This window comes from Tupaia chinensis, unplaced genomic scaffold (genome assembly GCF_000334495.1).
Source record: "Tupaia chinensis unplaced genomic scaffold, TupChi_1.0 Scaffold143836_2, whole genome shotgun sequence".
Classification (NCBI taxonomy): domain Eukaryota; kingdom Metazoa; phylum Chordata; class Mammalia; order Scandentia; family Tupaiidae; genus Tupaia; species Tupaia belangeri.
In genome coordinates, this window is record NW_006203687.1 from 910,396 (window position 1) to 925,032 (window position 14,637).

General features: G+C 44.6%; 1 protein-coding gene and 1 pseudogene across 1 annotated transcript in view; one reads left to right on the forward strand and one right to left on the reverse strand.

Annotated features, from left to right (window-relative positions):
- LOC102500154 (keratin, type II cytoskeletal 8 pseudogene) overlaps positions 1-13,811 on the reverse strand; it is a 24,419-nt pseudogene extending 10,608 nt beyond the window's left edge.
- A 566-nt stretch (positions 13,812-14,377) lies between these two features.
- Positions 14,378-14,637, forward strand: part of DNAH5 (dynein axonemal heavy chain 5) — a 306,494-nt gene continuing 306,234 nt past the window's right edge. The window contains exon 1 of the mRNA XM_027767025.1: positions 14,378-14,545. Within this exon, the coding sequence (XP_027622826.1) occupies positions 14,378-14,545 (168 nt within the window). The remainder of the gene's footprint in view (positions 14,546-14,637) is intronic.

The window sequence follows — 14,637 nt, forward strand, 5'->3', positions numbered from 1 at the left end:
CGCGGAGGTTGGTGGCAGCGGCCGGGGGTCAGGCTTCTGTTGGGGGGGGTCTAACCTCAAGTTTGGGGCCTCGGGAGCTTTTAGGGCGCGGGTTGCTGTTTGTTGAGTTTTGCAATTTTTTTTTCAGGTGGTTGAGCACTTATGTCCACCAGGGCACCCATAAAGTGAAAGAGCCATAGGTTCGGGGACATCCCCTCCCCCATTACCAGGACCCTGTTGTGTTCCTTCTGGTTAAAAGGCTTCTGGTGCCATGCACCAAGCACCCCTGTGTCCCATGGGAGCGTCAGGATATGCAGGGGTGGCGGAGGGCGCTTCTCCTCCAGCTCGCTGGGGTGACTCGCCCTCACTAGCTCTCGGTCTGGAGAAAGCGAACGTTGAGTTCCCTGGGAGAGGGGGAGAGAGAGGGAGAGAGGGAGGGCGAGGGAGAGGGCCGGTGAGCAGAGGAGCCCCACGGTGTTGCTCTTCCGCATTTGCTTGGTCGCAGTGGGAAACTCCCTGTATGTTGATACCAGCTTTCACTTCACTTCATCTTGCTCTTAAAAAAAAAATGACTACTATGAAATGAAAAAAAGGAATCCAGGTACTCGGCTTTTTATTTTTTACATTTACCTTCAAGGGAGATTGTATTTACAAATATTTTCAGTTCTCTACGGTATACACATACGATTACAGGAGTCAAAATACGCACCCTGCGATGTTTTGTTGCACAAATTTATACTTAATTAAGAACAATGACTCTGTCTATAGTTTCTGCAAATAGTGCTTCAGTATTTTCCTCCTGTGTAAATTCTAAAAATTATTCTCATTGACAAAATGTGAAGCATACATTTTGAAATGTATATATTGTGGCATGGGTAAATCAAACTGTACACACGCATGACCTCACATGTAGTTACAACTTGTGTGTGTGTGTGAGAGAGAGAGAACACATACCATCTACTCTCATTGATTTTTAAGAGTACAATGGGTTGTTCTTCGGCCAGCCAGTGGCCTTGGGTTAAGGCTGTTTTCCACATAGCTGGCTTGAGGTTTAAGTTCCAGACCCAACAGCTTGAAAAAAAAAAAAAAATGCACCTGGCATGTGTGTGCATGCCCCAAATCCTGAAATCCTGAAAGGAGAATGGAGGAGAAGGGGTTGCAGTGTGGTCCTCCTCCCAGGCGGTGCTTTCTCACTTTCCCTGTCTCTGTCTCTCTGGCTAGCATGTGTGCCCCTATTGCAAAATTAAAAACAGAAAGCCCAAATCAAACCAAACCAAGAAATCCCAATACATTGCTATTACCTCTTGTCAGCACATTCAACGCACGAATATCTTGAACTTACTCCTCCTGTCTGACTGAACGAACATTTGTGTCCTTTCCAGATGGTTTCCCCATTCTTAAGCCCCTGGAATCTCTCATTCTACTCTGCTTACCTAAGTGTTCGACTTTTTTACATTCCACTTAATAAGTGAGATTACATAGTATTTTTCTGTAAATGTTTGCCATACTTCAAAGTCACTGTTTTATTCTTGTGAACATCCCGCTACGATAGACACATATTAATGTTCTGATTTTCATATAATTTCTGCCATAAATACTTGGCACTTTCAATATATCTCTTTTACATTTCAATGGAGACAGATATTCATGAGTTGTTCTTAGTCTGTAGAGTGACTCTTCTGTACTCAGTCCAAGACAGGTGACCTTGAAGTGACAAATGACAGCGTTGTTCCTAATACACTAGACCACCGGCTTGTTTGTGTGTCTTGATTTAAAATCCACGTATTATATAATCTGACATAAGTTGATTACGTTTTATCCTGTAAGGCTGTAAGAGACAGCAATTAGCTTTATGCCATACTCTTATGTTGAGTTAATTTTGCCTTCTTTAAGGTTTTAGTGCTATTCTCTTTGTCTCGAATTTTTTCTTGGTCTGTTCAAGTTGAAGTTAAAGAATGTAAAAATTAGTAAAGGTCTCTTGTTTACCTTCAGTAGTAATCTAGTAAATGAAATTTACACGATCACGTTTGTGAGACACGTCCACACCCAAAACTGTTGGAGGATTTTAGTAACATGAAAAATGTTGGCAACGAATGAGCAAAGAAGATTTCTAAAGCAGTAAGCTTCCAATTTCTTGAAAATGAAACAAGTATATAAACATATATACAAAACAGAACAAAAGGACATATACAAAGATATTGATCATGATTATCTCTGGCTAGTGGCATTAAAGAGGATTTTATTTATTTTTTTTTTGAGAGGTTTTCGCTATAGGGCGTGTGCGCTCGCCAGACAGAGAGAGACAGAGAGACAGAAAGCGAGAAATCACCCCCCGGGGGGGATGGTCACGCCGCAATCCCTTCTCCTCCATTCTCCTCTCGGGACTTTGGGTACGCACGCACACGCGCCTGGCGTGAGTTTAAGCCACTGGGTCCGGGACTCGATCCGCAGTCGACTACGTGGGAGTTCAGCGACATAGCCGTTATGCTAACTGCTGGTCCCAAAGAGGATTTGATTTTTAGTTTTTAAAACTTTCTGACCCTTGGAGACCAGCAATTAGCATAATGGCTGTGTCGCTGGACTCCTATGTAGTCAACCACGGTTCACGTCCCAGACCCAGTGGCTTAAAACTCATGGGGGGCGCGTATGCATGTGTGCCCAAGATCCCGAGAGGAGAATGGAGGAGAAGGGATTGCGGTGTGGCCAGTCCCCCCAGGGGGATGATTTCTCGCTTTCTATCTCTCTGTCTCTCTCTTTTGTCTGGCGAGCGCATGCGCCCTATAGCGAAAGAAACCTCTCCCCAAAAAACCAAACTTTCTGGCCCAGCTGTGGGTATGCAGGGGTAGCACAGTGCTCTGCAGTGGTGGGTGCCATGACAAAGACTGGAGTTTGTTTCTAGGCTTACCTTTTCCTGCCTGTAGTGGCTGAACTGGGGTGGGGGAAGGATGCTTGTCTCTCTATCTCTGTCTCTGTATTTCTCATGTAATAAATAAATGTAGTTTTCCATGATGTACATATTGTATGTAAAAATGTTTACAACGTGTCTCTGTATTTTACAGTTTGAAAAATGTATGCGGAATAACACCCCCTTATCATCCTCTGGTGCCTGTTTCCTGCTTTCTGTGTACCTGGCTCACATCTTTGTAAACACTATTTTGCAACCGCTGGCTCCTCCAGCTAAGTAAACAGCCCCTATTTTACATAAAATGGAAATAGGCGGTGAAGCGCGCACGCCCAGATCAATGTGAAACACAAGAATGAAACAGATGCCTGGCTTGGGCCTCCTCTACTTCCTGCGCAGCTTCCTTTTGCCAATCTTTGTCAAGAGGGCTTAGTGCTGCTAACCCAAGATTGCTTCAGAAACATTGTGGCAGCCTTAACAGTTCCTAACCTATGTTGCCAATATGAATTTCTCTAGTAACATTGTTTGGGGAAGGTACAAATCAAGAGACACTCAGCAAAGTATCACTGTAAGGCATACAAATTGTGCATGGCTGAAATCTGAGCTCAAGGAACTTTAAATTCCCCAGAAGGCAGAGGTCCCTGTTTCCCCCCAGATGCAGGTAGAGTCATGTCAGAGGCTAGTCCTGGCACTGGAGAAGGGAGCTCCAAGTGCATGTTTCGAGGAACTGGCTCCTGTTACATTAGCAATGCTAGGAGGAAGTTTACCTGTTACATGCTCGCCTTTAGTCACGCTCAGCGCCTTCCTGGCACTGGGCGCAGTGGCTGTTCATTTATACCTTGGAGCTGTTTGCATTTGGCTTTTCTTCTTAAAGGCCTTACTTTTAAAAAAAGAGACAAAGAAGAAAAAAGTCATATAACCACTCACTCACTCATTGCTTTCTTTGTGAATAAAAACCAACAGCTCATGAGGCTGGCAAGTGGCATGGTGGTTAAGGGCGCTAGACTCCCACATGGCCAACTGTGGTTTGAGTCCCGGACCTGGCAGCTTGCTTTCTCATTTTTCCTCTCTCTCTCTCTCTCTTTCTCTCTCACTCTGTCCCTCTCTGGTCAAATTAAAGTAAGTAAATAAGTAAGTAAGTTAAGTTAAATAATTCTTTTTATTAAAAAAACCCCAATAGGTCCAACCCAAGAAAATTACTTACCAGGGATATTTTTATTTCCCAGGCTGTTGAGCTACAATCCTGTGAAGAAACCACCAAGCAGATGGTGTGTGGGTCAGAAATGTAACCTGGGCTGAGCTTCGTGGCACAGGACTATGGAGATGTGCAGGGCTGTTTGAGTTCAGCTGGGGAAGAGAGGGAGAGACCGGTTAGGAGGGAATTGCAGAAATCTAGAGAAATAATGAAGGGACTTGAGAGACCATTTGGAGCAGTGTACTGTTTCACAGACCTGCAAAGCTCAGAGATGCGGTGGCTTAAACTCATGCCTGGTGCATGTGCGTGCATGCTCCAGATCCCGCGAACAAAATGGAGGAGAAGGGATTGTGGCATGGCCATCCCCCTGCGGGGTGACTGCTTGTTTTCTGTATCTCTCTCTCTGTCTCTCTCTTTCTGGTGAGTGCACGTGCCCTATAGCAAAAACCTCTCCAAAAAAAGAAAAAAGAAAAAAAAAAAAAAGGAAAACAGCTTGGTGGTCGGGCACTCCCTTCTCTCCACCCATCCCTGTGTAAGGCCTGCGAGTGGCTTTTCCCCCGCCCCCCAAAAAAAGCAGCTGCTTTCTCTCTGGCATGCCATAGGGTTCGCCTTTCCAAGAACCTCTGGGCCAGGGGGGTGCTTGCCCTAGACTTGATGTCTCTGTGTCACCATAGGAGATACTTAAACAGGTATGAAGTAATATCGGAAGCATTCCTTTCAAATAAAAGAGGGAGAAAGTTGCATATTGGGGGCCAGCAGGCAGCATGGTGGTGAAGGTGCTGGATTCCCATGTGGCCAACTGTAGTTCAAGTCCTGGACCTGGTGGCTTGAAAATCATGCCAGGCGCATGTGTGCACATGCCCAAAATGCCAGGAGGAGAGTGGAGGAGAGGGATTGCGGTGTGGCTATCTCTGTGAGGGAGTGATTTCTCATTTTCCCTCTCACTGTCTCCCTCTATGTCTCTGGTAAGTGCACTAGCCCTATGGCAAAAACTTGCAACAAACAAAAGAACCAAAGAAAGTTACAGCTTATTCTGATGATCATCGCTGTACACCAGAGCACCCCCAAACTTAGTGGCTGAAAATAATCACAATTACAATATTTTTTTCCCCAATTTCAGTGGGTCAGGAAGTGGGGGGAGGGCTCCAATGGGTGTGTCTGGCTTGGGGGTCTCTCATGTGGCTCTTGGGGGCTGGAGCCTCTGGAGCTGGCCTGTTCCTCTCCCTTCAGGTAGTTTCAGACAGCACCACGGGGAGGGGCCTTCACGTGAGTTACTTTGGGCTTCCTCACATCCCAACAGTCACTGGGCTTATTTCATGGAGGGTGAGAGCGATGGAGAGAGGATTTCAGAAAGCTTTTTTTTTTTTTGTATAAGGTACATGCACTTGCATGAGTGAGTGAGAGCGAGAGCGAGAGCGAGAGAGAGAAAGAGAAGGAGAGAAAGGAGAGAGAAAAAGTAGAAATCATCCCCCAGGAGGGATGGCTATGTCACAGTCCTTTCTCCTTCATTCTTCTGTGAGGACTTTGGGCACACATGGACTTGCCCCTGGAGTGATTTTTTTTTTTTTTTTTTTTTTTTTTTTTTTTTTTTTTGGCCACTAGGTTCAGGACTAAACCTGTGGCTGTCCATGTGGGAATCCAGTACCTTAACCATTGTGCCATCTGCTGGCCCCGTGAAACAATTTTATTCCTAGCACAACTAACAGTTGTTTTTAATGAGGAATTGGTCTTTTGTGAATTTAAAAAAACAATTTATAAAATATAAGTATATTTAAAAAGGTTACATCAAGAAATAAATTCTGAGATTAATTAAACAGGAAAAATTCTTTTTAAAAAGTAAATTCTAGTTCTCCTAGCAGACATTGCAAATTTCTAGTTGTAGTTACAAGTTTTGATCTACCAAACAAAAATACCTGACTTCTAAAATCTTCTGCACGTATGAATACAGACCTCTATTTAACAAGTATATAGCTACACCCCTACCCCACCCCCATCTACACACCCCACATCTGCCATTCGCACCCAACATCAGCATATTTTTCTAAGGAGGCAAAACTCAACTCAGAATAGTAACATAGTGCATAAATCTATTATCAATAGTGTCTCTGTTAGTGTGAATTGTTTATTTAAGATATATTGTTAAGGGGTCAGCACTTGGCATAATGGCTAAGTCGCTGGACTTCCATGTAGCCGACCATGGTTTGAGTCCCAGACCCGGTGGCTTAAACTCACGCTGGGCGTGTGTGCATGCGTGCCCAAGATCCCGAGAGGAGAATGGAGGAGGAGAAGGGATTGCTGTGTGGCTATCCCCCAGGGGGTGATTTCTCGCTTTGTGTCTCTCTGTCTCGCTCTGTCTTTCTGGTGAACACATGCGTCCTACAGCAAAAATCTCTACAAAAAAAAAGACACACACACACACACAAAGATTTATTGTTAACTTTTGTTTAAAATATATTCCATTTCCTTTAAAGTATAAAACCATATATATCTCAAAGATGGCAAGTGTTGGCAAGGATGTGGGAAAATTGGAACCCTTGGACGCTGTTGGAAATGCAAAATGGTACGGCTGCTACGGAAAACAGTGTGGCCATTCCTCCAAAACTTAAACACAGAATCACCCTATGACCTAGGAACACCATGCTTCTGTGTGTTTATCCAAAACACTTGAAATTAAGAGCTCAAAGAGATACTGGCATTTCGTTATGCATTGTAACATTTTTCATGACAGCTAAGATGTGGAAGCAGTGTGAATGTCCCTCAATAGATATGAATAGATAACCTTGGAATGAGGAGTCCTCAAAAAGTCATGGAAAATAATGAACGTTATGAATAAGTTATGCAAAAATTTCTGAAGTTTTTTTGCACCAAAAGAAACTTGTACTCTAGTTTCATCTTCCACGAACTTTTAATCAGCCTTAAAGAAGGAACTCCTGTAATAAGCAACAATGTAGATGAATTTTAAGGTCCTAATGCTAAGTAAAATAAGCTAGTAACACAAAGATAAATACTGTGTAATCCTACTTATACAAGTCTCTAAACTGTCAAATCTGTCAAATCCATAGAACCAGAGTGGAATGGTGGGGGCTGGGAACAAGAGGAACAGAAAATGGAGAGTTACTAACCAATGGGCATAACTATTCAGAAAAGCAAGGTGAATAAACTCTAGAGATTTGTTCTGCAACATTGTATCTGTAGTTAATAACAATGTATTGCACACTTAAAAATATGTTAAGAGGACAGATTTCATATTAAGAAAAATACCATTTTGGGGCCCAGAAGTGGCATCATGGTTAAGGCACTCGACTCCAACCTGGCTGACTGTGGTTTGAGTCCCGGACTTGGAGGCTTGAAACTCAGGCCCGTGAATGGGCATGGGTGCCCAAAATCCTGAGAGGAGAATGTAGCAGAAGACATTGTGCCATGGCCATTTCCCCCTGTGGGGTGACTTCTTACTTTCTCTCTGTTTCTCCCTCTGTCTCCAGTGAGTACACATGCCCTGTAGCTAAAATCTTTCTAAAAAAAAAAAAAAGGAGAGAAAAGAAAAATGCAATTTTGTAAAAAGTAATTAATAGCTAAGTAAAAAAAGAAACCCTTTAGCAATGTGAAAAGGTGTACAATTCAAAGACTTTCTTTATCCTATGTCTACTAGCTCCTTCCCTAGAAACAATCCTTTCAACAATGTTTTGGACTGCCCTCTCAGAAACTTGCTATGAACTTTCTTCTTCTTTTTCTTTTCTTCTCTTCTTCTTGTTCTTCTTTTCCTCCTCCTTCTCCTCCTCCTTCTTTCGTTTCTAAAATGGGACTCTTTCCTTCCTCATAAGGTAATGTTTAGAATGAAATGAGTTTGTCCATGCAAGGTACAGGGTGAATTAAGTACATAATGAATGCTGTTCCCTTTCCCAGCTCAGAAGGGTGGCCTGGAGTTAGGTTTACAATGAAGCTAGTACAGTTTGGGTTTCAAGGCTCCTCACTTGGGGAAGAGCCAGGTAATGCATTTAATGGGAAAATGTTTGTGAAACTTGGAGAACAAGGTTCTATGATTCAAATGTCTGTGCCCTCCAATATACATGGTGGAACTTTATCTCAATAAAATAGTACAAAGAGGTGGGCGTTTAGGAGGAGAGTAGGCACAGCCCTCTGAAGTGGCCTCATAAAAGGACTTGAGGAAGGCTCTTGGTCCCTTTTGTCCTTCTGCCCTGCTTCCATTGGAGGACATAGCATCAGTGTGCTGTGTCAGTTGGAGTCCTACCCTCCCCCCCCCAGTGCTTCAGATGTAACCCTATTTGGCATGTATATGTGTGTATAGCTATACATTTTTAAAAATATACGTTTATATTTATACACACAGAGGACGGTTTTAGAAAGTCAGGTATTTTTGCTTGGTGGATCAAAACAGTGGCGCAGAAGATGACACCAAATCTGCTGGCACCTAGGTCTTGGACTTCCCAGCTTCCAAACTTCCACAATGCAGATTCGACCAAATGCGGTGCAAGCAGGCCATATCAACACTTCTGTTAGGGTGTCCGGAAAGTCATGGAATATTTTTCTATGCAAGAATGCGTCACGATGGGACCAGCAGGTGGGGCATGGTGGTTAAGGTGCTGGACACGCCAACAAGTCTGACCAATAGTTTGAGTCCCGGATCCTTTCTCACTCTCCTCTTCCCCCCTCCCCCCCCCGCCTCTGTGTGTCTCTCTCTCTGGTCAAATTAAAATTAATGAATACATAAATAAAATTAAATAAATAATTTAAAATGCATCATAACTTTACCGGCAACCTAATAAAATGAAAGAAGAAACGGTGCCCTAAAGGAGACTTGCAGAAGTAGTCCTCTTTTTCCTTTAATATCTGATACTAAGATTACTTATACATTATCTAGGGATGATTTAAAGTAGAAGGGAGGAGTGTGTGGGTTATGTGAAAATCCTATGCCATTTTAGGTAAGGTACTTGAGCATCCAAAGTTTTGGTGTCTGAAGTGGGTACTGGAAGCATCCCCCGATGGGTACTGGGGGATGACTGTATTTATAAATTATCCAGACTAAGGAATTTTCTTATAGCGTAGCAACCTGAATGAACTATGAAGGAAACTGGAAGCTGCTGTAACAAATACATAAAAAATGTGGAAGTGACTTTGGAATTGGGTAATGGGCACAGGTTGGAAGTCTGGAAAAGGTGGCTAGGAAAGATTTGTATTGCCATGAATTACCATAAAGGGTGATTCTGGTGAGGCCTTAGAAGAGGAGAGCTGTAGAGAAAACATGATTTTTTTTTTAAAAGATTGTTTAATGGCCATATTCAGAAATATGAACAGTAAAGGTCATTGTGATGAGGTCTCAGATGGAAATGAGGAAAATGCTATTGGCAACTGAAGGAAAGGCCATTCTTGTTCTAAAATGACAAAGAACTTGACCTGTCGTGTTTGTGGACTGGTCTGTGTCCTGTGTTCTGTTAGGAAGCAGGCAGGAGGTGAGTGGTGGGTAAGCTGGTGAAGCTTCATTTGTATTTATAGCCACTCCCCGTTGCTTGCGTGACTGCCTGAGAGCAGCCTCCTGTCATGTCAGTAGTGGCGTTAGATTCTCATGCGAGCCCAAATCGTTCCTCTTGTGAACAGTGCATGTGAGATCTAGGTTGTGTGCACTCTTGTATAAACCACCCCCTGAGTCTGCCTATGGCAGAATTGTCTTCCCGCCAAACAGGTCTCTGGTGCCTTATAAACCACCCCCTGACTCTGCCTATGGAAAAATTGTCTTCCCGCCAAACAGGTCTCTGGTGCCAAAAAGCTAGAGACAACAGTCTCTAGCTTTTTGTGGAAGGCAGAATTTAAGAGCAATGGTCTAGGGTATTTGGTGGGAGACATCTCTAAGAAAAGTGTTCAGGGTGCAGATGGCTTCTCTTGACTGCTCATAGGAAAATGCGAGAGGAGAGAAACAATTAAAAATAACATTATAATCAAAAGGGAAGTAGAGCTTAAAGAGTTCAATAATTTTCAGTGGTAAAAATGAAAAAAGGTGTTCAAGAAAGAACATCAAGTGTGTAGCTCCAGGGGCACCCATGACACAAGAAGTCAACCTTGGCAGTGTCCCTGTGGTGTGAACTCTGTAGACACAGAGTGCATAGGCAGGAAGGCCATGGCTGCCTCCACATGGATTTCAAAGGATGTTCTAGAAAGCCTTGGGGCCCAGGTGGGGCAAGGAGGGCACCACAGAGAGCCGCCGCCAAGGAAAGGCCACTGCAGAGGGCACCTATGAGGGCAATATTTAGTGGAGCTCTGGGAGTGGGGCCACCTATGACACCTCTGAACTGTGAAACCACCAGGTGCAGCACTAGCCTGGGAGACTCTAATCTGCTGTGATGGGCAACGCCATGGGGGCTGGGCTGCCCGGAGCCTTGGGGGCCTGACCTCCAGCCTAGACGGTACGATATAGAGTGAAAAAGATTATTCACGAGACGTTAGATTTAACATTGCTTTCCCTGTTGGGTTTCGGACTCCATCAGGGTCTGTCACTCCTTTCCTCTTTTCTATGGCTTCCTGTTCAGAAAGGAATGTCTGTTCTACACGTGTTCTGCCACTGCATTTTGGAAACACGTAACTTGTTTGATTTCACAGGCTTGCAGCTGGAAAGCAGTTAGCCTCAGGGATGAATCATATCCTGCATCTCACCCATACCTGATTTAGATGATATTTAGATGAGTCTTTGGATTTAGACTTTAAAGATGATGCTGGGAGGGACCAGAAGTTAGCTTAATGGCTATGTCACTGGACTCCAATGTAGTTGACTGTGGTTCAAGTCTCAGATCTGGTGGCTTAAACTCACCCTGGGCACGTGAGCATGTGTGCCTAAGATCCTGAGAGGAGAATGGAGGAGAAGGGATTGAGGCGTGGCCATCCCCCATGGGGGGTGATTTCTCGCTTTCTGTCTCTCTCTGTAGAACGCATGTGCCCTATAACAAAAACAAAACAAAACAAAACAAAACTCTCAAAAAAACCTGATGATGCTGGGAGAAGATAAGACATTTGGGCACTATTGGGATAGGATAGAAGTATTTTGTATGTGAGAAGGACATGAATGGGGGAGGAGGGACAGAATGTCATGACTTGAATGTCTGCGTCCCTCCAAAATTCATGTTTAAGCGTAATTCCCAATGCAACAGTATTAAGAGGTGGGGATTTCAGGCGGTGATTAGGTTATGGGGGCTCTGTCCTGGTGAATGGGGTTAGTGCCTTTAGGAAAGAGCTGGAGGGAGTTTGTGAGGCCCTCCTGCCCTTTTGCCACATGCCTCAGTAGCAAAGTGCCACGTGTGGAGGAGAGTGATCCCTTCCTGTGAGGAATGCTTTTCTATTATTTACGAATGACCCAGTCTGAGGTATTTTGTTACAACAGCATGAACTAAGACTAAGGTACCTTAATTGCAACAGGTCAATGCCACTGCCTGTTTCCATTCTGGCTTCCCCTCGTCCGATTGCTCCTCTTATTGGGTACATTTGGAGTGGCCATGGGCATTTTTTAGATCCACTGCGGGGGAGACCTTTTCATTTAGGTTTCGTGGAGTGTATTTAGGTGGCTAACGCAGATATCATTTGCTGTATATGTCTCTACTTGCCCTCCTTCCTTCTGCTATGCCCCCTCGTCCAGTGTGCTGACCGCACGTTCCAGGACCTAGGCCACATCCTGGGGTGCGTGGAGCGTGTTCCCCAGGAGTCCAGTTTGAAATGCATGAGCCAGAGCAGTCAATGGGAAACGCTTTGAATCATCAGATGTGCCCAAAGTGGAGGACTGGGATCTCATCCATCAAACATGGAAACTTTCTTCTGTCAAGGCTCTTCTTCATAAGGCGGTGACCAATTGTAAACACACCACACATTTCCTCCGATAGGATAGGAATTATGTGCATAGCATTGATCGAAATTTCTGTTTGTAGGGAGTGATCTGGGACCTGTGCTAACAGGAGCCAGTGTGTCTCTTTGTGGAGTTGTGTTTTATGCATTCCTTTTCTCTGTAATAAAAGACACATTGCAATCAACTCTGCTGGGGGAAGGACAAATTCCTTGTTTTTTGTTTTTGTTTAAATTTTCTATAGGTCATGGGCATTCACCAGGAAGAGACAGAGAGAGAAAGTGAGAAAGGACCCTTTACGGAAGATGGCCACACTATAGTCCTTCTCTTCCATTCTCCTCTTGGGAGTTTGGGCACACATATACACAGCTCAGATTTTTTTCAAGCTGCCGGGTCTGGGACTTGAACTGCACAGCCAGCCATGTGGGATCCAGCCTCCTTAATCTCCATGCCACTGACTGGCCCAGGACCAAATTACTTAGAAGTCACTTTGAAAGATATTACCAAGTTATTGAATGAAGAGGGGACCAAAAGTTTACCATCAGGAATGTATCTATAGCTATTTGTAGTTTTGGTTTAGAAATCTTCCAGGAAGTTAATAAGAGCAATCTATTACTTTTTCCCCAGATTTTGTGTTGGTAGGTATTTTTTTTTTTGAGAGATTTTTGCTATAGGGCACATGTGCTCGCCAGATAGACAGAGAGAGCACGAGAGACAGAAAGAGAGAAATCACCCCACAGGGGGGATGGTCACGCCACAATCCCTTCTCCGCCATTCTCCTCTCAGGATCCTGGGTATGCACGCACACGCACCTGGCGTGAGTTTAAGCCACCGGGTCCGGGACTTGAACTGCGGTTGACTATGTGGGAGTCCAGCGACATAGCCATTACGCTAACTGCTGGTCCCTGTGTTGTCAGGTTTTAAAAAGTTGTGATTTGTCATATTTCATTTTTCTTTCTAAGTATATATTCACTTTAATTCCTAGATTTGTATTTATAATTTTGTATTCTCTTTCTTAATGTTGGATCCTCAATTTGTGTAAGCCTCAGGCTCCACTAAGTCAATACGCACCCACGAGACCTAAGTAAGTTGCTAAGTGGTGACCGGAGTGCTCTTGGCTCTGTAAGGACGGGAGGGGAGAAGGAGAAAGAGGATGGAAGGGCAGGAGAAAGAAACCAAGATTAATTTTGCCTTTGTCCCAGTTTTCCCTAGGGCCGGCTTTGGTGGTTGGGGCATCAGGAATCATTTGTAAATGTCTATTATATGTGCCACATTGTACCAAGAAATGGGGGAAGATTTTAAAGAAATGAAAGATGGCCTCTTTGCTCTCTGAAAGGTCTAACCATCACACTGGGCAGACAAGCATGCCAAGCTCTGCTGAAAATCCTAAACAAGTTAAAATGAAACTGACTCAGCACACAATGCATGTGACTGTCATGGCTTGAGAAGGCCAGAGGATCTGTGTGGGATGAGGCCTCAATCTGACTTCTATCCGCATCCCTGGGGCCAGTCTGATGATAAGCTTGCCACCTGCAAACTCCAAGACATGGTCCTCCTGCCAGCACGGGTCCTGGTTTCCTGCAACTCCCGTGTGCTGGATGGATGGTGCCAAAGTCAGGTTGTGGCAATGAAGCCAAGCCACAGCTCCCAGTGAACCTGAGCAAGCTCACCTCTAGGCATGCCGGCAGCAGGCGTTTGTAGGCAAATACAGCAAAGGCAGTACACAGCCAGATTAGGAGAGCAGCAGTCCAAGTGCAGAGGAAGAGGCTGGTCATTTCTACCAGCTTACAGGGTCCTCTTCCACTTAAGCTAATGAGCAGAAAGACTGTCCGACCTGTGATGTGATTCCTTTGCAGGAGCAATACTGAAGCAGAGGGTAGCCTTGCTTCCTGTGTCATATCCAACTTAGGTTATACGTAGCTGTGTGTCAGGGGTTAGGTGTTTTTTCATACCAGCCAAGTGTAATGAGCCATTTTGTAGCAGGATTCTACTCTCTTGCCTTTGTTCTTCATGGTATGGCTATTTGCAGAAGTTTCTCTATTTCTTTAGTATATGCCACTGTTTTTAGCTATTACATAATGATGAAAGTACTTTTATAGGAAGGTCAATGTAAATAATTAATGATCCTCAGACCAGCTGTGGTGTTGCAAAAAGGAGAGTGCTGTGTGGTAGAGCCACATGGGAGGCTCGGGTCTGGTTCCTGGACCAACCTACCTAGGCTGTGCAAGGCGGTGTATGTCTGTGGTCCTGGCCAACTGGGAGGTTGGGCAGGAGGATTGTGACATGGCAAGAACCTATAGCATACTCTCCTCTCTCTCCCCCATTCCCTTCTGCCCATATTCTCTCATAAAATACAAGCAAAGAAAAAAGAAAACTATTGAATGATCTCAGGCAGAGTTCTTTTCGGGGGAGGAAATAGTCTTTGGGGAGAAAGGAAACTCCAGTTATTCATTAGAGACGGGAGATGAGACCTGGGGGCAAACTTAGGACAGGTATGGAAAGTGACTTAAAGCACTTCATTGTCTTGGGGCCTGGTGATGGGAGGCTAAGTGGTGGAGATGGGTGGAGAGCCATAGGCAAGGGGGAGGATGCATGGCGAAGCCTGCAGGTGGAGGTGGCGGAACAGCAGAGGGTAGATGTGCCAGGCTCCAGGAGAGCAGAGGACTGCCTGTGTGTGTGTGTGTGGGGGGGGGGGGGGCGGGACACGAAGATCACTTCGCTGTT